General features: G+C 39.0%; 1 protein-coding gene across 1 annotated transcript; it reads right to left on the bottom strand.

Annotated features, from left to right (window-relative positions):
* Window positions 1-65: 65 nt before the first annotated feature.
* Window positions 66-4,205, bottom strand: pcdh8.2 (protocadherin 8, tandem duplication 2). Its single transcript, XM_087804467.1, has 3 exons — window positions 1,752-4,205; window positions 918-1,116; window positions 66-721 (listed from the first exon to the last, which is right to left on the bottom strand). Exons 1-3 carry the CDS (start codon window positions 4,194-4,196, stop codon window positions 408-410), a joined length of 2,958 nt encoding a protein of 985 aa, XP_087660593.1. The 5' UTR covers window positions 4,197-4,205; the 3' UTR covers window positions 66-407.
* Window positions 4,206-25,284: the final 21,079 nt, after the last annotated feature.

Raw genomic sequence — 25,284 nt, 5'->3', positions numbered from 1 at the left:
TATTAACAACGACTGTCATTTTACCCAACCTCCCACCCAAATGAGAGCCCAATGCAATACAGAAAAACTTTGAACCATTTATTTGTGCAACAATATGACAATCCAACATGGTCATTTCCCACCCTTTGATTGTTTTTCACAGCAAAAAAAGAGACCCCAGCGCCCCCCGAAATAATCACATCATGCCCCCTTAAATAGTAACACATGCTCAGAAAAGTCCATAATAAAATTATCTTTACATTGAGTCGTTATGAAAAATATATTAATGTACAAAAATCTTGCATTTTACACATGAGATGTCTTGAGATGAGCCAATATGGAGGTACTACAAAACACAGCAACACATGGAGAAGATCAAGGAACTGTACAGACAGAGTCTCTGGTGATTGTTATACTTGATGTTTCTTTCAAGAGTTTGTATATTCTGGAATTGAAATTTCATCCGTTTCCTGTATCCTGGCCGGCGTCGAAGGCCCCACAAGGATGTAGTCAAACTCCTGGTGTTGCACTTTTTCGTACACACTCTGCAAGACGTTGGGTTTAGGTACGTGTCCCGGATAGTAGTTTTCCCTCCTGGTATCTCTTGGCAGCGAAGCAGTCTTGGAGAAGGTCGACATGTTTGGTGCCGTCGCCAGGCTGGTGTTGGGCCTCGTCGCCGATGGGCTCCAACATCTGTCTGAGTGTCCCAGCACCTTGCACTCGCTTGTACACGCCCACAGACCTGCAGGAGAGAAGGTATGTCCTGAATGAGGCTATGTGATGTTGGAGAAAAGACCCCAGTGAACCCCAGAGTGAATCACAATGTGACAGAAAAAAATGAGTGATGTAACTCGCTGCAACCATTTTTACACTTTTTCCAAACACATCATTTCACAGTCTCAATTCTGGCTTCATTATTATGGATTTGTGACACTCACTGTTTGTCGGCGGCGAGTCTTTCTTGTGAACATCGGCGCTGATGTCAGAGTCGCTGTCGTTGAAGTCGCTGTCTCCCTTGCCGCTGTCTTTGCCGCTGATGTGCGGCTCTCTGGCCGAGATGGTGGTGAAGGAGTTGCCCTTCCAAATTGTGATCGGCCTGAGAGCCTCTTTTCCATACCCTGGCAAGGTGGAGTAACCCTGTGAAGACAGAAACAGTCAGTCATGGTGGCAAAACGGGTTTGTCAAACTCAAGGCCTGGGGGCTAAATCTGTAGTGATGGTCTGATGAATCTTCATAAGGAGCGTCATTATTTTCAGAGTCCACTAGATGGCGGTCTCTGCAATGTTTTCCTTTGATTTGATCAAATACTCTAGTAAAAGATCACATCATTTTTAAACTGATGGCGCCCCCTACTGACCTCTAAACAACATGACACTGCTTCATGAAGCTTCATCAGACCATCATTACAAGTCTGGCATCTCTTGTCGTTTTATTTGGCCTACAGGTTCTTTAATGTGGGCTCTTGATGTAATTGGATTTAAATGGATTCCAAGACATCATCACCCTCCTGGCGTTCAATATAAAGAAGTTCATCAAGAAACTTCCCTAAACTATGATGCAATAAGAACTTATATGAAAAAAAATAATTATATGGGATATTAACCTCTAAGATTTGAAAGCGACCCACATTGTATTTGGACTCTTTCACTCTGACAGTTCAATAAATGAAATCTTTGTTTGAGACGGTGATTTGGACTATTTAAGATGTTGGCCCCTTGCCTGAACGAGTTGGACACCCCAGACTCTCATTATCTCTCTTCAAATAGACTTACTTTTAATTTGCCCTCCATGACTCTGTTGTTGGGCTCGAAGATGCCAGCCGTCTGTCTTCCCTCCTCGCAGCTCATCTCGGCTGCAGCGGCGCTGGCCAGTGGAGATTTCTCAGGGAACGGGTGCGCTTCAAACACTTTGCCTTTGTGATTGCCAATCAATGAATCAATATGACCACTCTCCACATTCTCCACTTTTGGAATCTCTTCTTTATCCTCGTACCCCTCCCTTGGCTCTTTTTTCCTCCGGCTGCAAATAGTGGTGATGAGGATGATGGCCAGCAGGAGGAGGGAGCAGCTCCCCGCCAAGACGATAATGATGGCGATGGACGTGTCCCACTGAAAGACGTCCTCGCCGCCGCTCTCATCTCCGGACGCCATGCTGGCGAGAGTCCCTTCTATGAAATTAAAGTGAATCACGGCCGTGGAGGTGAGAGAGGGGGAACCGTTGTCGCTGACAGAGACCACCACTTTGACATTGTCGGTGAGGTCGTACGTCAATTGTCTGCTCACATGGACCCTTCCGGAGTCTTTGTTAATTGAGAAACCCAGGGGTCCCCCTTCTATGATCCTATAGGACAGCTGCGCGTTGATGCCCTCGTCAGCATCTGTGGCCTTGATCTGGGTCACCAAATAACCCGCAGGAGCGTCTTTAGGCAGAAAAACATCTGCAGCTCCTTTGTACAGCGGCGGCTCGATAATAGACGGATGGTTGTCATTCTGATCCACTATTTTTAGCCTGATGACAGCAGTGCTCTGCAGCTGAGGAGACCCTCCGTCACTGGCTTGGACATGTATGTCTAGCTGCTTCATGACTTCATAGTTAAAGCTCCTCAGAGCGTACACCGACCCCGACACGGAATTCAGTGACACAAACGTGTTGACCGGTGACCCCAAGATGACACTGTCCAGAAGCCTGTAAGTAATCTTGCTGTTAATGGCCAGATCTGCATCACTGGCTTCCACCGTGGTCACGTAAGCACCTGGGGCATTGTTTTCCGCCACGGACACCTCGTAGACGGGTTTGGTGAAGTGGGGGGCATTGTCGTTCTCGTCACTGATCCTGATGGTGTACTGGGTGATTTTTCTCAGTGGAGGTGACCCGAAATCCTCAGCCATGACTGTCAGATTGTACTCACTGATCCTCTCTCGGTCCAGATTTGCAGCTGTGACAATCATGTAGCTGTCACCATACGCTTGTCTGAGTCGGAAATGGTCGTGTCCGTACAGGGTGCAGTGGACCTGGCTGTTGACGCCCGAGTCTCTGTCCAGGGTGCTGATCAGCGCCACCAGACTGTCCTTCTCCGCCGCCTCGCTGATGTAAGCCGCGCCGGTGCTGATGGAGGTCATGGGGGTGATGCTGATCTCGGGCGCGTTGTCGTTCACGTCCGCGACGTGGATGATGATCTTGCACGGGGATGGGCTCGGGTTCGAGCCCAGGTCGGTCGCCTGCACGTCAATTTCGTAAGTGCTCTTCTCTTCAAAATCCACCGGACTTTTCAGAGTCAGCCGACCCGATTTATGATCCACGTGAAAAAGTTCGCGGATTTCGTGGGAGACCTGTTTCCCGAACCCGTAGACCACCTCCCCGTTCAGTCCCTCGTCGGCATCAACCGCGTTTAAGTCCAGGATCACGGTACCGACCGGTGCGTCTTCTGGCAGGCTGACAGAGAAACTACTCTGGTCGAACACGGGACTGTTGTCGTTGAAGTCAGTGACTCTGATAGAGATTTTAGTGGACCCGGATCTTATCGGACTCCCTCCGTCCGTGGCCACAAGTTCCAAAGTGTACAAAGACTGGATCTCGCGGTCCAGTTCTTTCACCAAAACCAATTCCGCATATTTAACCCCATCCGCTCTCAGGAGCGCATCAATCGTGAAGTGGCTGTTGACGGAGATCTGGTAGGTTTGGATGTAGTTGGAACCCACATCGGCATCTGTAGCCGGGTCAAGGGGGACCCGGGTCCCCACAGCCGCGTTCTCCGAGATCTCCACCACGGTCTCCGCACTTGGAAACTCCGGGGAGTTGTCGTTGATGTCCTTTATCTCCACCTCGACGTGGATCAGTCTGTAGCGCTCTTTGGAGAAATTCACCACGTCAAAAGTGATGAGACACTGTAAACTGTGTCTGCAGATTCTCTCCCGATCTATTCTCTCCCCGACGGCCAACTCTCCGTCCACTTCTCTCACCCGAAAGAAGGAGTCGTTGAACTGTTTCATCATCCTGAAATTGGTCTTGGAAGAGTGAGACAGACTCAAGGACATATCCTTGGCGAGGTTTCCGATGACCGTGCCAGGCGCGTCCTCCTCGTTGGTCTGGTACCGGATAGTATTTCCCTCAGAAACAGCCAGCGTGACGAATAAAACATAGTGGATGGAGGAGATGAGAATCCATCGGTGCTTGTAAGTTTTGAAGATTTCAGGGAACATCTTCCCGAGGAGCGACATTGTCGCAGAGTCTCGCAAACTGCGCTGCGAGAGAAACTTACTTGCTCTTTTACGCGCAGCGAGTCAGACAGACGCGATTGTTGCCTCCCTCATACACAATCTCTCTCGCTCCCCCTCTCTCTCTCTCCCTCTTTCTCTCTCTCCCTCACACACACACACACTTTTACACACACACACACACACTGCTCTGGAGTCTGCAGTGGCGGGTATACAGCTCATCATGCTAATAAGAAAAAGTGTGACCAATCTCACGCTGTGGAATTATGAAAAAAGCCTATTTTAGGAGAGCACTAGAAAGACTAGCGATATGAAGTGGAGAGGGAGAAAGCCTTCTTTTTTATTTCCCTGAAGGAGAGTCTGTTAAAGGTGTAATCAGTAATTTTGTCTGGCAAGTTAACATATATTACAGATATGTATTATAATACTTTCATCACTTTCATAGTAGCAATTGAATAACATTTAAGTAAAAATAATAATACAAAATAACACTATTCATAAAATAAATGTAGAATATAACAACCAAAAAAACCACCAGTTTTATTTAGCTTCTCTACAAAAAGAATATTCCGCTTAAAAATGTGTGATCCTATATGTTTATCACGCAATGTATATGAAATAAAAAATGAATGCATCTCTGGTATAGTTCAGGGGGCTGGGCCAAATGTGGAGGCGGGACATTTTCAGCCTGTGGGGACCACTGATCTATAAGGTCAGTCAAAGAAACAACTTATTTATAAAAGCCTGGATATTGTCAAATGGTAAATGTAAACTTAGGGGATGGACATGATTGACACTTTTTTTATATTTTAAATATGATAATATTGTTACTTTTATTCTAAAAACCATAGACAAACAATTTAATGCATATGAACTGTATTTTCCTTCATACTTCCCCTGCAACTTTAACCACCCTAGGAAAGATCTTCCTCTGGCACTTGGTTTCAGCTTTACCAAAGAATAAACAAAAACAAACCTAAACAATTACAAGACAAATGACATGTGAATTTTAAAAAGCCAACCCCTGATATATTATTATAGTTATTCTGGATAGAACACATTAAATGTAAGACAATTTGAAGTCAAGAAGAGACAACAATAAACAGACAGAAGAATAATTCACAGAGAGTAGAGGGACCAAGGTGGATTATGTAATGTGTGATCAACAGAGCAAAAATGTTTTCGCCGCTGATATCCTGAAAAAAACCTATGCTATTGTTGATACAACACATAGTTCTACAAAGAAACTGGAAGCAATCAATAACAATTGAAGCTCAGGATGAACGCCAGTACAGGAGTGGCAGAATGCGTTAACACACGAACGGAGAAGCTTATTTCTTCAACACAATGCACTTGTGATGAGACTCCATTGTCCTTCAGCGTCAAGGTGAGTATGGAAGGCTGCCTGTGTGCTCAGTGAGAAACAAGAACTGTCTATAAAGGATGTTTCAATGACCTAGATCAGGAAGACACTCATTAAAAAATGACTGAATTAATTTAATGCCACTTAAGTCAACTTGTTTTGTACACAAGGACACACATTAAGTATTTGTGGAAGACACTGAAAGGTTTGTAGCTTCAGTTTTAGCTTGCAGCATGTTGAAATAATGGATGATTCACAAATGGTAAGAAATGCCAGGGAAAGTTGCGAATGTGGGAGGAGTCAACCAATGATTCACTCGTCACTGCCCAATAGAAAACATTGTGTAAAACAAATAGACACACATAAAGCAGGGCTAGCCAACTTTTTATTGCACTGACACTGGTTTTATGTTGGCATAATTTCCATGGACATGACTTTAGATCATTACAACTAAAAAAATAAATAATTGCATGTCCAGCAAATACATCTGAATATAACTCATGAGTCACAGGAAGACCTATGGTATAGAGTGGAATTACAGCTACATATAGGGTGAGTATTTTATCAATCAACGACTACAGGCTTATTTCTTTGAGTGAACTAGACTGATATGTGCATCTTCAGTCACCTATTAACGTATTTTTTTTATAATGAAAAAAGTTTCAGACCATAATACTCAAATTAAGAAAAATAAGATCAATGTTTTTTTCTCTTGTCTGGTATTAAATGGCCCAGCCCCCCACTTTGGAGGTTGATCTTAACCCTTGTGTTATCTAAAGTTCAAGTTGACCCGACGGCCAGAAAACGTGTTTTAGGTATCCCTTTTGTTATCCCATGGTCAAGGTCACCCAAATAAGCCTGAGAACAAATATATTTGTGATATCCCTTGCTTTGCCTTCAAGGTGAACAACCTCTCTGTTCTCCATAAATACATATGCTGTGGTAGAGGTCGTTCATTTTGACCCATAGACAACACAGGGGATACCACAAACACCTTTGTTTGCCTTCGGGTCACCTTGACCTAGAGACAACACAAGGTTTAAACTATAAAAGAAATAGAACCAGTTTTGCGTTCTTTTTGTTTTTGCTAAACTATAACTCATATGTATTAGTGTGGTATAATATTAAACTGTTGAGACAAAATGATGGTATTTCACAAGGCCTTCGACGATCCAAGTGCAATCTTGTGATAATATGAAAGGTCAGACTAAGCAGATTGGATTGAGCAAAATCCAATTTGTGCCTCCTGCCTGCAATATGAAAGTAGCCTTGTACATTTTAAGATATCTTTTAGCAGCTGTGCATCCTTGTTGTTCAGCCGGACAAAGAAATCTCTGCCTAAGCTTTTTTTATTATTATTTTTTTATTCATGCTGCACCACTGTGCGACCAACTGCTGTGAATATAATAGACTTTCTTCATTTACATTGGCTGAGTCGTGCCCTAATGCGTCTCGGAATGTATGCAATTTCCCTTTGCTTTTTGCACTGAGAAATATTAATTGGACAAACTGCGTGCCCATAATTTCATTTCAAACTGTATCGTGAAAAATCAACTCATCTCTTTTAAATCAGAGATAAGTTTGCCCTCGGTTAAGATAACCATAGTTAAGTGGTGTCAGTGTTTACTTATGTCTGTAGGAAATTCACAATGATACAGATAAAATAACTGTATGGCAGTAATCTTGATTGAAAACCAAGTGTTGAAGTGACCAGAGTTCTGCGCTCTCCAACTGATTTTCTATTTTCTCCTTTGGTCCTTATTAAACATGTACATGATGAAACTAAAGTTTGTCGTCTAATTTTGTAACTTTTCTCGAAACATCTGTGACCATTTGTTGCTCTTGCATTTGGAGCAAAAAATGGTTAAATAATTGAAAGGCTGCTATTTTTAATGCCATTAAGTAAAATATTCATTTTTGTTTAATGAAACGAGACATTTTAGAGGAGAGTGCTTCAATCATGTCTTCAAAAATTAAGCAGCATAAGTATTTGAAAACTGTAGTTATTTGCAAAAATCTTGAGAAAATACATCTGTAATACTATTTATTTCTCCGCTACAATTCCATAAAACAATAGATGTCACATTAAAAGCACCTGTGCATGAGTGTAGGGTGCCTTTAAGTGCAGCGAGACACCGCTGGCCTGGCAAGGATATTTAGGGGTCGCTTTTGAGACACATTAATCATAGAGATGTGTCTTTGTCTCCTGTTATGGGCTGATAAAACTGAAGCAGATTGTTAACAGCTACAAATGATGGATGGCCGGTCTATGTATCAACACTTTATGGTCAAAGATTATTTTAATGTTTTGATGTTTGGAATTATGTTACACACTGATACTAGTGTGATAACAACTAAGGTCAAATCCCACGTGTCCACTTGAGAGCAGCAGTGAGCGGAATCCTAATGCAACAAATGATTTCCCTCTTTGTCCTGCTTCCAGCGTGAAGTCTTCTTACACTCTCAATGTAAGATGATCCCCTATTGTTCGCATTTATATTACTGCTTATATGAATGTTGTTGCTGATAGCATACAGAGTCAAAAGGGTATTTTGTCTTTAGATTATCTAGTATCTGTAGGAGCAGATCTATAAATTAATAATCAGTCACTGAATTATTCTGAGCCATGTCATCTCCACAGAGATAAATTGAGTCATGGTCTTGATCTTCAAAAGCATTGGCTTGGTTTCTGACTCAGTCTTGGTCCTGATATTGACTTGGTCTCTGCCTTAGTCTAAGTCTCCGATCTAGAAAAGTCTTATCTAGGTCTCTGTCTTAGTCTTGGTCCCGATCTTGACTTGGTCTCTGCTTTAGTCTTGGTCTCAATCTAGAAAACTCTTGACTTGGTCTCTGTCTTAGTCTTGGTCCCGATCATGACTTTGTCTCTGTCTTAGTCTTGGTCCCGATCTTGACTTGGTCAATGCTTTAATCTAGGTCTCAATTACGAAAGGTCTTAACTTGGTCTCTGCCTTAGTCTTGGTCCCGATTAAGAAAACAGTTGACTTGTTCTCCGACCTTAGTCTTGGTCTGGAACTAGAAAAGTCTTGACCTGGTCTCTGTCTTAGTCTTGGTCTGGAACTAGAAAACTCTTGACTTGGTACCTGTTTAGTCATGGTCTTGAGCTTTAAAAGTCTTGGCATGGTCTCTGACTCAGTCTTGGTCCGGATATTGACTTGGTCTCTGCTTTAGTCTTGGTCTCGATCTACAAAAGTCTTGACTTTGTCTTGGTCTGGAACTAGAAAAGTCTTGACTTGGTCCCTGTTTAGTCATGGTTTCAATCTAGAAAAGGCTTGGCTTGGTCTCGGTCTTGGTCACGATATTAACTTTGTCTCTGCTTTGGTCTTGGTCTCGATCTAGAAAACTTTTGACTTGGTCTTTGATTCAAACACTCCCCAGTCTTGCTATTACCTTGGTCTTGGCTCAGGCGGTCTTGACTACAAGTTGACCATTTTCACTGACTTTGTGTGTGCACAGATATGTACTTACTTATTTGAAAGCAGCAGGTTAAAAGGTCAGATGGATTGTAATTCTGGGTCTGACAGGCTATTACTCCACTCCAAATCTCTCGAGGGTGACTATTCTCAATAGCAGATGCCAGCCTTGAAACCACCTGAAAGATTTGGTCTCCACAATAATAGCCATAATCTCAGGTCAACGACTTCAACTACTTCAACAACAACAACGAAATAGCTAAAGTTCCACGTACTCGAAATCCTTTCAAATAAATGGGATAACTGCGATAACCTTAGGCCTTTATCAAAACACATTGATTCAAGAATTGTGTTGGCAAAACTAACTGAGGGAAACTGAGTTCCTTGATTGGTGATGAACTGTATTGTTAACACTAGCTGCATTTGCTCTACTGCAATCTGGAGTCCTCAAATCTCTCACCTAGCAACAATGTTGAATAAGAAAATCCATATGAAGCTACACAAAAGTATATTCACTACTAGGTTTCTAACATTCTTTTTGCAAAATCCGGTCACAACCTTTTGTTAACTCTCAAGCCTACTTAGGGGCAAATGTCATATTTTCATGACCACAACTTTCTGTCCAATTGAAATACATTAACCTTCTAACATTTATTCCCTTGTTGGATACATTGGGGCAGTACCTATCCCAGCTCCCTTGGGTGAGAGGCGGGGGACAACACTATAGCATCCTCAATGGGTCTCAGAAACTGTGTTCGCTCTATTCCTTGTGAATCTAAAGAAAGAAATCCTTGAATTCTTGAACCTATCAACTAGACAATCTATGTGGGAACATGGTCGGATGTGAGCAGAGCTGACGGAATGTAATAACTATATGAATACAAAAGTATAGAATACAAGGAAGTCACATCAGATGTCAGTGGAAACCTGGGGCCAGACCTCGCATTTGCATGGAAGCCTGATCCGCAGAGCAATCTGTGCACATATTTCTTACATTTTTGCTTCTACTGGGACTGTGGAGGGATGAAGAGCAGCAGTGGAATGATAATGATCTAATTAGTTTTCCAAGAATTTACATTCTGCTACTTGCGCTTTGTGTACTCGGTTCCTTCATGTTGTTTTTATGTTAAAAGTGTTTATGGCATCAAATCTAGGTTCTTTCTTCAAAAGTGACTCTTAGTCATAAAAAACATGACAGAAGTCAACAAGTAGAACAAAACCCTTTTATTTTTTACTTTTATGGTTGAATATTCTTCTGCTTAATCAAGGCCAGCAGATGTTCAGAAGTACTTCCATTCAGACACCATTCATTTGTAAAACCTACTTTAGAGAGAAACTGTGATTTTGTTCTTGTAAGCGCAGGTTAACAAGATACTTAACCCTTGTTTTGTCTCTAGATTAAGGTGAAGGACATCCACCACTGCATATTTCTGTATTTCTGTAAGCCAGAGGGCCTCAGGGTCACCTTGACCCGGGGATAATACAAGGGTTACACCTGCGACCTGCTGGGTCATATTTCTTCTAATATTCAATAAGAAATCTCAACAATTATAAGCTTGTGCTTATTTTTGAAACCTCAAATACGTAATAAATATGAAAAACTGCACAGAGAACAAAGAAGTCAAAGCATAACCTCATCTGAAAAGAAAGATATTAAATAACATCTGACTGTATTACACTTGACAACCGACCCAAATTCAGCGGTGAATTACGGCGACATGCTGCAGCTACTGGAGAATCAAAGCTGTAGCTTTTCGAGTCGCTGCGACATCTCCGTCGACTGCACTTGATGATACGTGACGGAAACAATTTGATGTATCGTAACAGTATTCTGAGGGATATACAGGTTTAGAAATTGATACTTCAAATGATCAACTGGTAAAAATAGGTAGCTATTACCTGCATCTTTCGGTGCGTGACAAGAAACACAGACGGCAGTAAGATGGATGTAATTACACCGATAAGTCAGTGATTCTCCACTTGCGTGTCACAACCCAAATAGAGCCTTTGATAGATGGATGATATTTTAACCAAGCAGAGTGCATTCTATACACTTAGTGGGAGGCAGTAATGCATATTTAAAACATATTTTACAGCATAGACCAGAGTCGCTCCCTTTCACTTGCTAGTCATACAGTATCAAGGAATGATGCTGTTTATCTGAAACATATTCCCAGTTGAGAACCTTCACCTTTTTTAAACCTGCTCCCAGATTGGAGAAGTAAGTGACTGTTTTGAAAATGAAAGCAACAATGTGTTTCTAGTAGGGCTGTCAGAAATATATCGATATTCCACGAAAAAACGATGAATTCTCAAACGCTGTATTCAGACACAACACAAATGTTCAACACCTGTCATACGCGCTGCGCAGGCGGTGTAGCGGAGAGACAGCATCTGTCAGCCTTCATGGTAAAGCTCAGTTCATCATTTGTATTTAACAGATTACTGATGTTAATCTCTAATGGGCTGCTTTTATGATGGTCCCTTCCTTATTAGCAGCTTTAAGCATGTTTACCTGATTCAAATGTTGTTTTCTTTTATTATAGATAGAGACTGAAGCAATGAGAAGTCAACTTAACCTAAGACTTTATCAACTTTACCACTGCAGTGTAAAAACAACTATAATAGTATACCTAGTCTTTTGAACTTTGAAAATATTCTGATCAGTATCTTTGTATTAGATATTTTTTATTACAGGAAATAATAAATACTAATACATCGTATTTATTAAGTGTTTTTCAGGACACAAAAAGAGAATTTAAAAAGAAAGGACAAATAAAGAAAAGACAATTCATAGTAATCATTTTAGTAAGAAGCCAAAATCAAATTGTGAGTTGTTTATTTTGCAAATATTTGCACAAATCAAGAGACTATTGTCTTGTTTTTTATTGTTTTTCTTTTCCTTTTCTGAAAAGTCATTTAGAAGGAGAAGAATATTACTTTTTTTTGGTAATTTATTTTATACTTGCAGTTTAGAGAATAGTTTCAAGTATCAAATATCTTAACCCCTGTGTCACCTTGAACCAGAGATAACACAAGAGTTAAGATAAGACAAGGGATACCTCAAACACATTTGTTTTTGTGCCTTCGGGTCAACTTGTACCCTGAGATAAGACAAGGGTTAAAGTTTAGGCATGTTAACCAATCAAAGGATAGCGCAGAGAGAGAAAATTCATCAAGAAGAAGAATGAAACTCACAATCTGATAGTGGAGCCTCTTGTTTCATACTCTCTCAAGATAAAGGGCTACAATTCCAGGATTACTTGGCGAATTTCAGCCTGTGCTTATTCGTTTTCTGAAAGAATGAATCACCTTTGTTCCTCCCTCTATAACCCCGGACCTTTAGATGTGTTTCTGTCTCACCTTCAGGAAATTCGAATGCTCGTCATTAATTGACTTGTTGTGAACTCTCGAGTTTGTTTCTTGATGTTTTCTTTCATTGGAAAAAAACAAGAATCAGCTCCCGGGTAGAATTCTTGAGATGTTCTTCCAGGTACAAATCTCTGACGGCAAGAAGAAGAGTGTATATATTAACACTGAGAGGAATAGGATTTAGTCTCATACCAAATATGCACACATTAATCCAATTCCCAGGATGATCTGTCAAACATGTAGCGGGGCTTATTATGCTCCATTTGATCGAGTGTTATTTTCCCTCCAGTGTAATTTCATGTGTTTTGCACTTCTTTAGACTGCTGCCATGGAGACCACGTAGTTTAGAGGATAGAAGAAAAACACAACATCCTTGTTTGTAAGCTCAACATCTGGATAGAAGTTTTTTGTTTGGAGATTATCCTCACATTATAAATTCATCTCTCGGTTTGCTGCATTTCTTATTGGGACGCAGAAGAGGAGACGACTGACAAAGGCGAAGTGCTGTGGTTGAGGCATTAATCTAAAACAATAACACTGACAGAACCAATAATGATCTAAAACGTTGTGAAAATCCCACAGAGACTCGGGTGCTGGTGGTTACGAGGTGGGTGGCCGACGTTACAGTCGGAGCCTTCCGCTAATGAAGGAAACAACTGTGAGGGAAAATATTTGTTTAAAAAAGCCAGTCAGGCATTTTATATCCTACGAATATATTGGCAATGATGGATGAGTGAATCATCAGTTTGTCACAGCAGGAGAAATAAACAGTAGTTCGGCTAAATATAAGCAATCAGACAGAAACACACCACAACAAATACACAGCAGAACAATGTCTCTGATAAAGCCATAAAGAGCCATATATGAAATGATAAGGGGGAAATGGTAGGAAGGGTCACAGTAGGATAAAAAAATGTAGAGGTGAAGAAGATAGTGTGTATAGGTTTTCATCTGATGGTAATTGTGAAATATTACCCAAATTCAAAGTTAATTAAAAAAATAAAATAACTTCTATATGGTTACATTGGTATTCTTTCAAATATAAAATCTTCATGTCCGTGAGACGGCGAGGATGAGGGTCTTAGCCAGCCAAGTTCAAAAGTAAATCACTCTTATGACAATATATTTCAGTACACATTGAATATTTATATTTTAGACAAAAAATCACCTCAAATAACAGAAATATATCAGAACCTTTGCCACTGTGTCGACGAGTATTGGTACCCAAGTGGGTGGACAGTGAGAGGGAAAATCAATATATTTTATATGAAATATCTATGGATAAATGGTCACTGACATAAGTGACAAACTTAGTCAAACAAGTGGCCATGGGGATGCAACAAATACAAAATACCAAAAATGAGTTAAGCTATGCGGAGAAACTTTATTCTTTACTATTTTCTTTAGCATTTTAATTAAGATGTTCTGATGAAACTTCATGAAGCAGTGTCATTATTTTCAGAGCCCACTAGATGGCGATCTCTGCACTATTTTTTTCTAATGAAACAACAGATCATTTTTAAACTGATAGCGCCCCCTACTGACCTCTAAACAACGTGACACTGCTTCAAGAATCTTCATCCGCCCATCCCTAAAATGTACTACAATTGGAATTATGGCTTCAACTGTGTAGTACAAGTACAATTATGTTATAAAAGTTTACCTCATTGATAATACTTCTTAGATATTTTATTGTGCATGCTCCTCTATTCCATCATCCCAATAAATATCCTTATAATGTAGTTCATGTACAGTTGTGATGACATCCAATGATCGAATAGATCTTAGTGAAACGTGTTGACAGACTAAGTAATGTTTTGCTCTGTAGATAAGCTACAATTAAAGGAACAGCGTTGAATCAGGTTGTAACAGATGGGGGACCTGATCTTCCTGTGTTCTTTATTAAGACCCACTGTTGTGAAGTGCATGTCGCAAATAGCTTGTGATCTGTGTTGTATGCAGCCATCATTCTCCTTTTGCACACCTGGCATTGAGACTTTTGCCTATATCATCTTGTTTCAGCTCAACATTTTCAGTTTAAAAACTGAATATACTATTTCGGATTGATGGCTTTTCAGAGCCTCTCTTGGCCAAAGATTTAAACACATATTTCTACTCTTTAAAGGGTGTATATTATCCATAATGAAATAGACAAGTTGACATACAGAGTCAGAGTGAATAAGGCACACAACGTTTTAGTTCTTCTACTTGACTCATGTGCTCTTCCACCTTTCATTTGAATAAATATCAGTCCTTTTTTTTAAGTGCATTTTAAATGACCAATGAATTAGTCACATATGCTTCTATTGGCTACATTAAATGTAGCCAGAATTGACCCCAGGACTTTAGTTTGATACATAGAGTGTAAAGAGTCAGGAAGTAAAGTAAAAAGAGTCAGAGATGAAGGCGCTGAGGAGGAACGAGAAATAAGTTTGGAGAGAAGTTTTGGGAGGACAGATGTCTGGACTCGTGGAGAGGAGAGAAAGTGTAAGAATTTTGAAAAGGACGAGAGTGTAATACAACAATAAGATAAATGAAGACACAAGGTATATATGAAGATACACTGTGTGAAGGCAGAGAACTTGCTTCGGTAACACTGATAAATAAGATAGATACTAAGGATTTATTCATTCATTTCTAAGAACAAAAGTTTTTTTTCATATTGTCTGAAAACATAAAATCAATTTAAATCAAGAATTTATAGCGCATGAGACACAACAATGAAACAAAACAAAACAAAGAACTTCAAGAAGTTCAAAAAAGCAAATAAAAAGACCAACATGAAAAATAAATAAAAATAAAATAAAATAAACAATTGAGAGTAGAAGCAGACTCATTCAGTGCTGTGTCCTCGGGCACATTGTTCCGGAGTAGAGGCAGCAAACACTTGATCTCCTTTCACTTTGAGACTTGAATCAAGTATGTATTAGACAGAAAGCAAATGTGGCGACCGTGATCTGGAGTGATGAGGTTTGAAGCAGGGATTCTCAACATGTGGGTCACAATCCAAAAGCGGGTTGTAGGACGCAGTTAGTATAAGTTCTCTCCTATTTTTTTTGATAGGATTTACACTAACATTTCTCTTAAGTGCTCCGACTACGTTTCTATCTCTCTGGGCTTATATTTGTGTTCAGGGTGTTTTGAATTATGTGCCTCCGTGTAACAACTAACTCAACTTACTGAGCAATGGACGACAATTTCTCTGTTTCCATAACATCTCCTCAGGGAGGTCACAACAAGGCAAGCAAACCAAGCAATTGCTTGGGGCCCAGAGCTAGCCTGGGGTCCCAAGACGACAACTGGCTATGAATATAATGCAACGAGAAACTGTATAAGGTCTTTGATAGTCAATGCAGTTAACTGTAATGTATGACTTCAGTGACATGATGGTAAAGTTGTGCGCCCCCTAGAGAACGAGTTAAATTCCTTTAACGGCCCTTTATCTGCTTTTGCATCACCCTCAGCACTGGCTCTCTTTGTGGTTGTGTGCTGAGCCCCCTCTTGTTTACCATGCTTACATAAATTCCTGACTGTTGCACAGCTTCTCATGAAAAGATTATGGTTTCAGAGCCACAACTAAAGCAGCGGTTTTCAAATGACCCAGGAAGAAGAAATTAAAATAGATGTCCCCGCACAACCTACCAAAAGTTGTCCTAAATAATAGTTGAGAATCATTGCCCCTAAACTAATGAGAGCAGACCAGTTTTAGTCACAGAAGGGTCTTCAGGTGACGCCAGAGTGGAAAGAAAGGTTGAAGTCCTCATTCGGTTTTATAAGTCAGAAGTGCTAATGTGTGTATTTGTACAAAATTCCTAGGGCCAAACTAAAAGTGTATTAAATAAATATAAAGTAGGAGTCTGATGTGATTTGACTTTTGTGATCTTACTTTTCTGAATGTTACAAAGTCCCATCACCTTTCCTTCAACAGTTTGACTCTTATTGAAAGTCTCTATATTTGTTGATACAAACAATCTTACTTATCTTATCTTGAACACTAATATCGTCATAGGTCACAATATGAACAAATGTCTACATTCATTTGAGCAGTTAAAATGAATTGGTGGGCAAGATTTGGTTCCTGGGCCTTTAGTTTAATGTAAGTTTTAAAAAAAGAACAAAAAAAAAACTAAACAATTTCTCCATTCATTCAAACTCCAGGCTTCACAACCGACCAGGTAATTAGGTAAACCAATTTCCTAAACCTTGCTGTTGTAATATTAAATTAAAGAAAAGAAAAAAAAAACAATAAACGAGTGGAACATTTACAAGTAATGTGTCCACACACTGTGAGCGAGCCCACACAGGGGTCATATATAGCAAGACCAGGGTTGAGCAGATAAGACCAGCCGCAGAGATAAAGAGGCTACTGGGGTGAGCAGTTGTGGTCCAAGAGGGTTTTCAAGTATTCCGCCTCCACAAACAGCAGGAAATGATGCACCTTCTCTGCAAAGTTGGAAACCAAACACTGCTGCTGACCCGACAGTACATCTACGCAGAATTAAACATGAGTTCCTGCTACTTATGTAAAAGGTTCTTTGACCTGAAAATATATCACAAAGTCTATTTTAAATACATTTCTAATGCTCATTCCAAGGCCATTTTCCTTTGTGTTTTAATTATTATTGATGATAATTTCATTCCTAAGTATTGATGTAAATAATTGGCGCATATACCTTAACATAGTCACATAAATAAGGTTAGTCTTGTTGTAATTATGCTTAGCATTACATATTTATTTCCCATGTAATGTTGGTAATAAATATGCTTAAGCTCTGAGCTGAGCCCGAGGAGCTAGAATTTCTTTCACTTATCTTTGCCTTAACTGGGGAGCAAATAATAAAACTCAAGATGCTGTTGTTATTATATTTTATATTCGACAATCAGAAGGATTATTTTATTGATAACTCAATGGATTTCTCCTGTAATTTACCTGAGGTTTGTTGGGGGGGGGGGGGGGGTATCACGCTAAAACTCTCTATCCATTTTTATCTAAAAAATGACGCTGGAAAAAGGAAAGAAAATAATCTTATAGGTGCCTTACAGATCCCTCATTAGCTACTAGTCTGACTAAAAGACAACAGATGTCAACAGTTTTAACTAAAGGTTGACATGTATGGCTAGCAGTAAACATGTTGATAATTGATGTTGTAGATTTAATTGTATGGAAAATATTCTATAAATAATAAATAATAATAATTTATTCATTCTTTCAGGTAGTGGGGTCTTCATCAAATCCAAGCTGCTTAGGGCGACAAACAGTGCAAACAGGTCTGCAGCCGATCACAATCAACAAAAAAAAAATATTTAGTTGTTCGGCATACATTTTCTGATAGTTAAACAAATAAACCACAACTAAGTATTAAACACTAATACATAAACATCACCCTGGTCCACCAGCTCAACCCACTTCATTGCAAATGGATTTCACGGATTCAAAACAAAAATCCAAGTTCCAAAATTCTCTATTAATGTACTAGTTTGGAACCATTGGTTGTGAATTTTCAGTACGAAACTTGTGATGTAAAATCAATTGCTTTTAGCATTGCGTTTCTCACACGTAATGTTGGGTTTTGAGTTTGACTTTTTATCAAAAATGAACCGTTTCCAATTGCAAAATTGAAAAAAAAACAACTTCAATCTCTTTTTTCCCTCATTTATTATGTTGTTTTTTTTTAATTATCTTCTTATCAAGCATTATTCACATCATAACCATCAACCCAATAATACTCTGAATCCCTGATACCCCAGGACGGGCTGGGCATTGTAATACAAACTCCCGTTTGTGCTGCTATATTTCAGTTGCTATCTTTCTTTCAAAGTCATTTTTCAAAAGCAGGATGATTCATTCTCTACTTTCACCTCTGAGCTTATCCACCGTGTTTGTGTTAAGCTAAAACCAAAAACAGAATTCAGTAAACAAGATGACTGTATTATTTATTTAGCTACTGATGGGACTATCTGGCAAGGACAGGACAAAAGAACTGGATGAGCCCAAGAACTTCACACATAACAAAAACTCTATTTATTAAATGCATTAAGACTTTACTTTGGTAAAGAACATTCTTTTGTAGAAGCATTTTTTATGCAGAACAAATTCATACGCCTTCAGGTGAAAAGTAAATATTGACTGAAAATATACATAAGCATTAAATAGAAGTAGAATCAATAACAATATATTCAACATTTTTGAAAAAAAACAATGTATGGTTCACATTGATCGGTGAGAAAACTGCAGCAAACAATAGTGTGTTCAGTTGAGGCGGGAGTTCAGATAGTTTGTCCCACAGTTGAGGAACTGGCTGCACTTTGTTTGGAAGCTCACACTGAGCCTGAAGACCTGAGGGGTCTCAAAGGCAGGGAAAAATCCTCGATATCAGATCTAGAAATATCTCTTTGTTTACTAACAGTAAGTCAAAGTTATGTTTTCAGAGGTTTTCAGTGTTGTGAGTCTGGACTCCAGCAACAGGAATATTGTTGAGGTGAACCAACAAAAACAAACTTAAACATCTCAAATACATGATTGACAAATCGGTGCAAAAATTTGTCAAAATGAACTGAGTGTCGGAAACTAATACAGAACCTGGTGGATGGGACTCTCTCTGGCTGTGACAAAGCCTTGTTTCAGGAACAAGTTTACTTATCCATTCAACGGTAAAAAAAAACAAAACAACAATGACCTACAAGGAGAGAATTGCGACTGAACATGAATGTGAGGGTAGTGAAGAGTCAAAGTACTGGTGGCCTTGTACTCATGCAAAAAGCTATTGCGGCAAAAACAACTCTGTGTCATGATTTCTATTTGTATGAGTCTTGTGGTTGTTTGTACGGCATCTTAACTAATCTCACATTGGAAAAAAACACCAAAAACAAACGTGAAATTCCTTTAACATCTATTTTACTCTTAATGAAAGTGTTTCTTATCTTATCTGTTTCTTAAACACTGGCATCTTTATACAGTACCATATCAACATTTGGACACTAATCTATTTGATTTTAAGCCAACCATCAGGCAGGCCACTTAAATGTCTTGGCAGGACAGATTCGGCCCGAGGCTTTAGGCCTGACATGTGTGAATTTGAGGACTCACACGAAAAGCTGTTAAACCCATTAGAAGACTTATGTTTTTGCAGAATGATTTCCTGAGATGGTTTGGACACAGGGAGAGGAAAAAACATTTTGTTTTCATAATCCATTGAAAAGTTAAAAAAAAATGAATACAGCATCTTTCAAAAATTGTTCAAGGGCAACTAATGTTAAAATGTGAGTGTCTCTTAAATTTATTTTGGACCTCTATTGTACTCATCAGTATGTGTCTGTTTGTACAAAACTCTCTTTTCATTGAATTAATTACATTAGAAAATGTGCTTAAGCCCCGCCCACTTAAAACACTTTTCTGGAAATTAAATCTTGTTTACCATAGCCACACCCACTCTACTGTGATTGATCAAGCATTGAGGTTGTCACCACTCATAATCAAAAGGGGAATTATCTGCCTCCAAGGGACTCGTTGTATAAACAAAGCGGGGTGTGATTACAGCTGGATGGAGGAGGGAGAAGACCATTATTGCGTCATTATGAATTCCGCTCTTGTAACCTCTCATTCGTGCAGATTTCAGGCGGAGGGAACATTTATGAAGTAATGACTTCAAAGTGGACAGGAAGAGATCAACATATGAAAATGTGAGTGAGTTAGTAGAGTTGGGTTTTCACACTAGTTGCCCTTTAATAAACATTAAAAAACAGTGTAAACAACAATCCTAATGCTAGTTTTCAGTTTGAACTTTGGTTTTTGTAAAATGTTTTTGTTGCATGAAAACATTTGTTTTAAAAGTTTCAAAATATTTATTCAAAATGCTGTATTATTTATGTTGTGAAAAAATGAAATGGAAATCCAGCAAGTGATGAACAAAAAATGTTGGAGATGGAACCTAAGCATCCATAGGTGAAGCCAATGAGGAAAAACATGATACCCCTATAATCATAATAAATATAAGGTAAAAATTGTATCCAGCACCATAAAGACCTGGAAGCTTCCAGCTTTTATTTAGACGCAGTCTTCTTAACTACTGCTATTGAAAACAGAGCGATATGCATCTTTGGATCCAAATTTTGGCAAATAAAAAGAGTAGAGAATCGATGCCAGCTGGACAAAAGAATGGGGATTGGATTGAGCAAAACAAGCGCTGCTGAAAATATGCTACTTTTTGACTTCCTTAAATGTGTTTTCTGAATGACAATCATCCTTGTGTTCTGGAACAAGCCACGTCCAGACAAAGGGCAACCTTGAGTAGCATGTATTGATGTTTTCCTGTGATGCTGCAGCCTCAGACAATATGAAGCCCGCCGTGGGCCGTGGTGTTTATAGAATAATTGGGAAGTGTGTTTGGTTAAAAGATAAAAAACAATAAGGGCAAATGTGTGTCCTGCTGACACCCACACACACAGTTGTGGTCGCCGTCCAAAAGCATTTGTGTGTTCAATTGTTGAAGCATCATCTCAGTGTTTTCAAAGCGATAAATACTAAATATAACATGAAGCATAATTAAATCTCAAGAGCTGAATGCTGCCACAAATGCATTTCATTTCTCATCATTCCTAACACAAACATAAATCCATTACTGTTGCCACGTATAAGGAGAGAATCCTCAGTGGAGGAATTCTATATTTTGCCACTTAATCAGGACAACGCTGGAGACTCGCCGGTGAATTGGGACCTTAAGGACACACAAAGAACAACAGGAAGCTGCAACAGATCAACTGAATACAAGCTTCAATGGTGGATCCAGCTGTTCTTAGTCAAATTAATAAATAACACAGAGAGACAAAAGCACATTTGTTCACCAGGTTAACAAGGTATTTGCTGCGACTCCACCACCATTAACCTAAGAATCTTCAGCTAAGGGTGTTAGAGAGAATCAATATCACATCACATGCATTCCTTTGAGACTTTCCATTTTTAATAAGATGATTTAGTAAAGACAAAAAAGGAAGTACGTTCTATTTTTGGGAGAGGATTTCTGTTTGACATTGTCACTTTACATATTAACAGCATTTTCTTTTTGTTGCTTAACTTCGCGAACTATTTACAAATGAACCAATTGTGCTTGAGTTGTTACAAAATTATATTTTATTTTAAAGCAAAGTAAACAAGCAAATATTAAAGTACCTTTTCGCAAAAGAGTCATTTTTCAAGTTCAGATAAAGTAGTGCTTCACTGTGATCCATTAATTTTTGCTATAAAACAGACAAAAAAAAAATGAAAAAAGATTTGACTTGCTACAATGCTATTTTTTGTCCTTTTATAATTCTATAAAAAAACTATACTAAACTAACTATTTTTGTATTGCTGATTATTTTGAAGTAATATAATCCGCAACCTTTGCATGAAGTATTTTGGTATATATTGAGACAATTTCCTTTTCATTGCTTGGTGAACCATTAGAAAATGAACCTCTTGTCCTCTGTTAAGTTGTTATAAATTATAATTGAATTTAAAGTAAAGTAAACAAACAAGAGAAGTACATTTGAAGTACATTTACGTAAAACAGTCAGTGTTAGACAAGTAAGTTTGAGTAAAGTAGTGATTCACTGTGATGCATCACTTTTTTCTGTAAAACAAACAAAACAAAATAGAATTTAACTCTAAATTATTACATATTTACATTAGGAGGTAGGGTTAAGGTATGGGTTAGGGATAGGGTTAGTATCATGACCATCATATTATTTGTAATGATCTTTCAATAAAAGGGAGATTCCTCCTTTGTCATACTTTCCTCTCAAGCAAGTCAAATTTAACGTTATAATCTGCATAATAATAAGCTCAATATTCTACTTACGTTACCTGCCCAACACTGGTTTTCAAAAGTAAAACACTATAGTTGGCATTTTGTTTTACAGGTAAGGGCCATAATAGCTAAAGGTAGTGTTGGAGCCTAAATTTGGTTAATTGTTACTGATATATCATTTAAGTTTATATAACAAGATGTTTTGTGTTTTTATTGCATGGAAGCTATTTACGCTATTGACATCCTTTAAGGATTGACAGTTTATGTCAACATATTTATTGTGGGTGTTGGGCATGTTTATATTTGATTTATTTATACCTACGTGGATCATCTTCAGGTCGTGTGCTGCTCCTGCATCGTTCAGTTGTCTGGAGTGGAGCCATCTTTTTTAATCTCCATAAACATCAAGAAACTGAAGACTCGGTCTGGAGTTTATTTTCAAAATGGATAAGGAAGACAAGGGAGGAGAGTGTCAAGTTTATGGCTTCATGTATATGGTTAGATTATCATCTGGTATTTGATCCGACATTGTTGGTGATTGTCTGTTTGTATTGCAGTAAAGAGTGTGTTATTATTAGTAAAACAGTTTCAGCCAATCAGCGACTTCGTCACATTTAGCACGTTGCAGTGAGTGACATCTTCACATAGGAAGTGCCCGGACCGAAATGACGCGGCGGTGGACCGAAATAGTACAACAGCCATGACAGTTCCTTGACCTTTCTTGTACCTGAGAAAAGACACCCTGTACCTGCTGTACCCTCTCAAGTCGTGGATTGAGTTCGTCAAACATTGTCATTGTGATGCAGACCAGCCAGGATTAGTCTGTGAATTCATATAAATCATCAATATGTACATTCTTGGGCTCATTCAACACATATATATGTACTATACTACACACCAGATTGATGGGACTTGAAGTGTCTTACCTCAGTTGGGATGGCTCCATTAATATGTACCGGGGATCATGGGTTGACTTTTGTTGCACAGAGAAAGAGCTGGAGCCCAGTTCTTGATCTTCGTCATCTTCATCATCATCCATCAGCATTTCCAGCTGGGTCTCTTTGCTGATCTGAACACTGGTCGGTCCAAATTGCCCCTCATTGGTGTGTGCGAAGCAAAAGCTCTGTGTCCAGCTCGCTGTCGGTACCAACACTTCTGCACTTAACTGAAGCCTGCTGTGATGCGTTTACAATCTGAAACGTGGAATAACAAAAATGTCCATTAATACTAATACACAAAACACACACGTTTTTGTAGAATATTTTCTCCAACACATCTAATTCAAACATATTTTTACTATTAATAATTTATATCGTAGATTTTTACAATATTTATCTTTGCCATTACTTTTTATTTTATTTCTACAGTGTACTTTTCTATTTTCTATTTTCCCCTTAACATGTCTCTCACATTACTAGCAGCATCCATCTTAAAATGTATCTTTGTGAGATGAATAAAGAATGTATTCAATAAACTATACAGTTTTTCTTCTAAGACCTGTAACTCAGATGACTTTGTTGATATGGATGTAACAGAGCTAACCACCACACGTCTGTGCTAATGACATTCTATTCATGTATAATAATGTATTGTATTTCACTTAAACTGAGCTTTTTAACCAAATCCAGCATCTTAAGCACTATAAACACCTTTTGACACTAATAGATGCACAAAATCAGGTGCAATATTGTTCATTAACACAAAAGTAACAACAGAAATACATATCTGTGCTTCTCATGTGAGTTTATGTTGACATTCGTCACCATGTTGCGATGTTTCTGAGACTTAAACATGACTTTCTAATAGACTGTACAGAAAATGAGAACAACAAAACAAACAAGTCCAACTGTAGTAACAGGAGCTCTTGAAATATATAAATAAAAATTACTTACTTACTTACTTACTTAAATAACCAGACGACAACTTCCAGTCGATCGCCTCAACAACAGCTGAACTCTGCTAACTCTGTTAGCGCTTCAACAGAGACGTGAGTTGCATTCAGGGGCACATATATAATTTAGAACATTTTTAACTCAGCAGAAACTCGTTTCGTACAGCGCCACGTTGGCGTATAAACAAAGTCATAATTAAAATGAAGTTTACTGCTCAATGTACACATGACAACAACAACGAAGCGCGAAGAGGATTTTTTTGTCACTCTGAACATGCAGGTTTTATGTTTAACCGCTTGGTAAATATTGTTGTTGTCAGTATAAATGAGGGTTTACACAAAGGTTGCCGACATTACTACATTGCGCTTCACTTACTATGTGTAACGTGTAATGTTTCCTCAGTGGCTCCATGTAGAGACTCTTCCCATTGTTGGCTTATTCCATCTTCCTTGGTTGAGTTTGTGTAGAGCATTCTTGCAACCCAAAAAACACACTTTGTGAGCCATCTTGCAGCGAGGCGGCGCAAAAAGAATACATGGGCGTGATCAGAGCTTCTTATTACATCATAATGGGCTCAGTTCTCATAACCCAACGTTCTGCGAGACTTCAGACGAGGGAAGAAATTTATAAAGCAATAACTTCAGCAACGTCATGAAGAGTAGTGGATTGGTAACTGCATGAATTACTGTCTCATCATGCACACATTCTTCCGGCCTGAACAATACGACAGATATAAATAAAGTTTTGATGCATCATTGTCGAAGTTCAAAAGCTGAACCCAACAAGTAAAGATAGAAACAAACAGCACAAGGACGGCGGTAAAGAAAAGTGAACAGGCGTGTGGAGGAAGCTTCATTTTTGCCACAGATAAACCATTGTTTCTTTCTTTTAGTACATTTGCGAGCACACGTTATGTAGGCTGGTTTTCCCTTTAATGAGAAGAGAGGTCAGCGCAGATTGGAAGTGTGGGCAGTTCTCTTTGGATAACATTGAACCAGGTCAAATGACAGCACTGGTAGATGGATTATCGTGCCTCCACTCGCTATTAGTCCTATACTTCACTCAGAGGTGTTTGTGTGCCAGTTAATGGTAACCAAATTCTTGTTCACGGTTCGTAAAAGGTTATTTAACAGATGGTTGTTTTTCGCTGTAATGTGCAAATCCTCTATTTGTTCAACCCTGATTTGCATGTCGTCTTCCGCTGTTTCATGTCGAGATCTGAAATGCGATCGAGGATGTTTGCGTGGC

This window comes from Callionymus lyra, chromosome 12, assembly GCF_982586985.1.
Source record: "Callionymus lyra chromosome 12, fCalLyr1.hap1.1, whole genome shotgun sequence".
NCBI classification, from domain to species: domain Eukaryota; kingdom Metazoa; phylum Chordata; class Actinopteri; order Syngnathiformes; family Callionymidae; genus Callionymus; species Callionymus lyra.
Note: the sequence above shows the minus strand (reverse complement) of the source record. Positions and strands in the feature narration are given on the sequence as shown.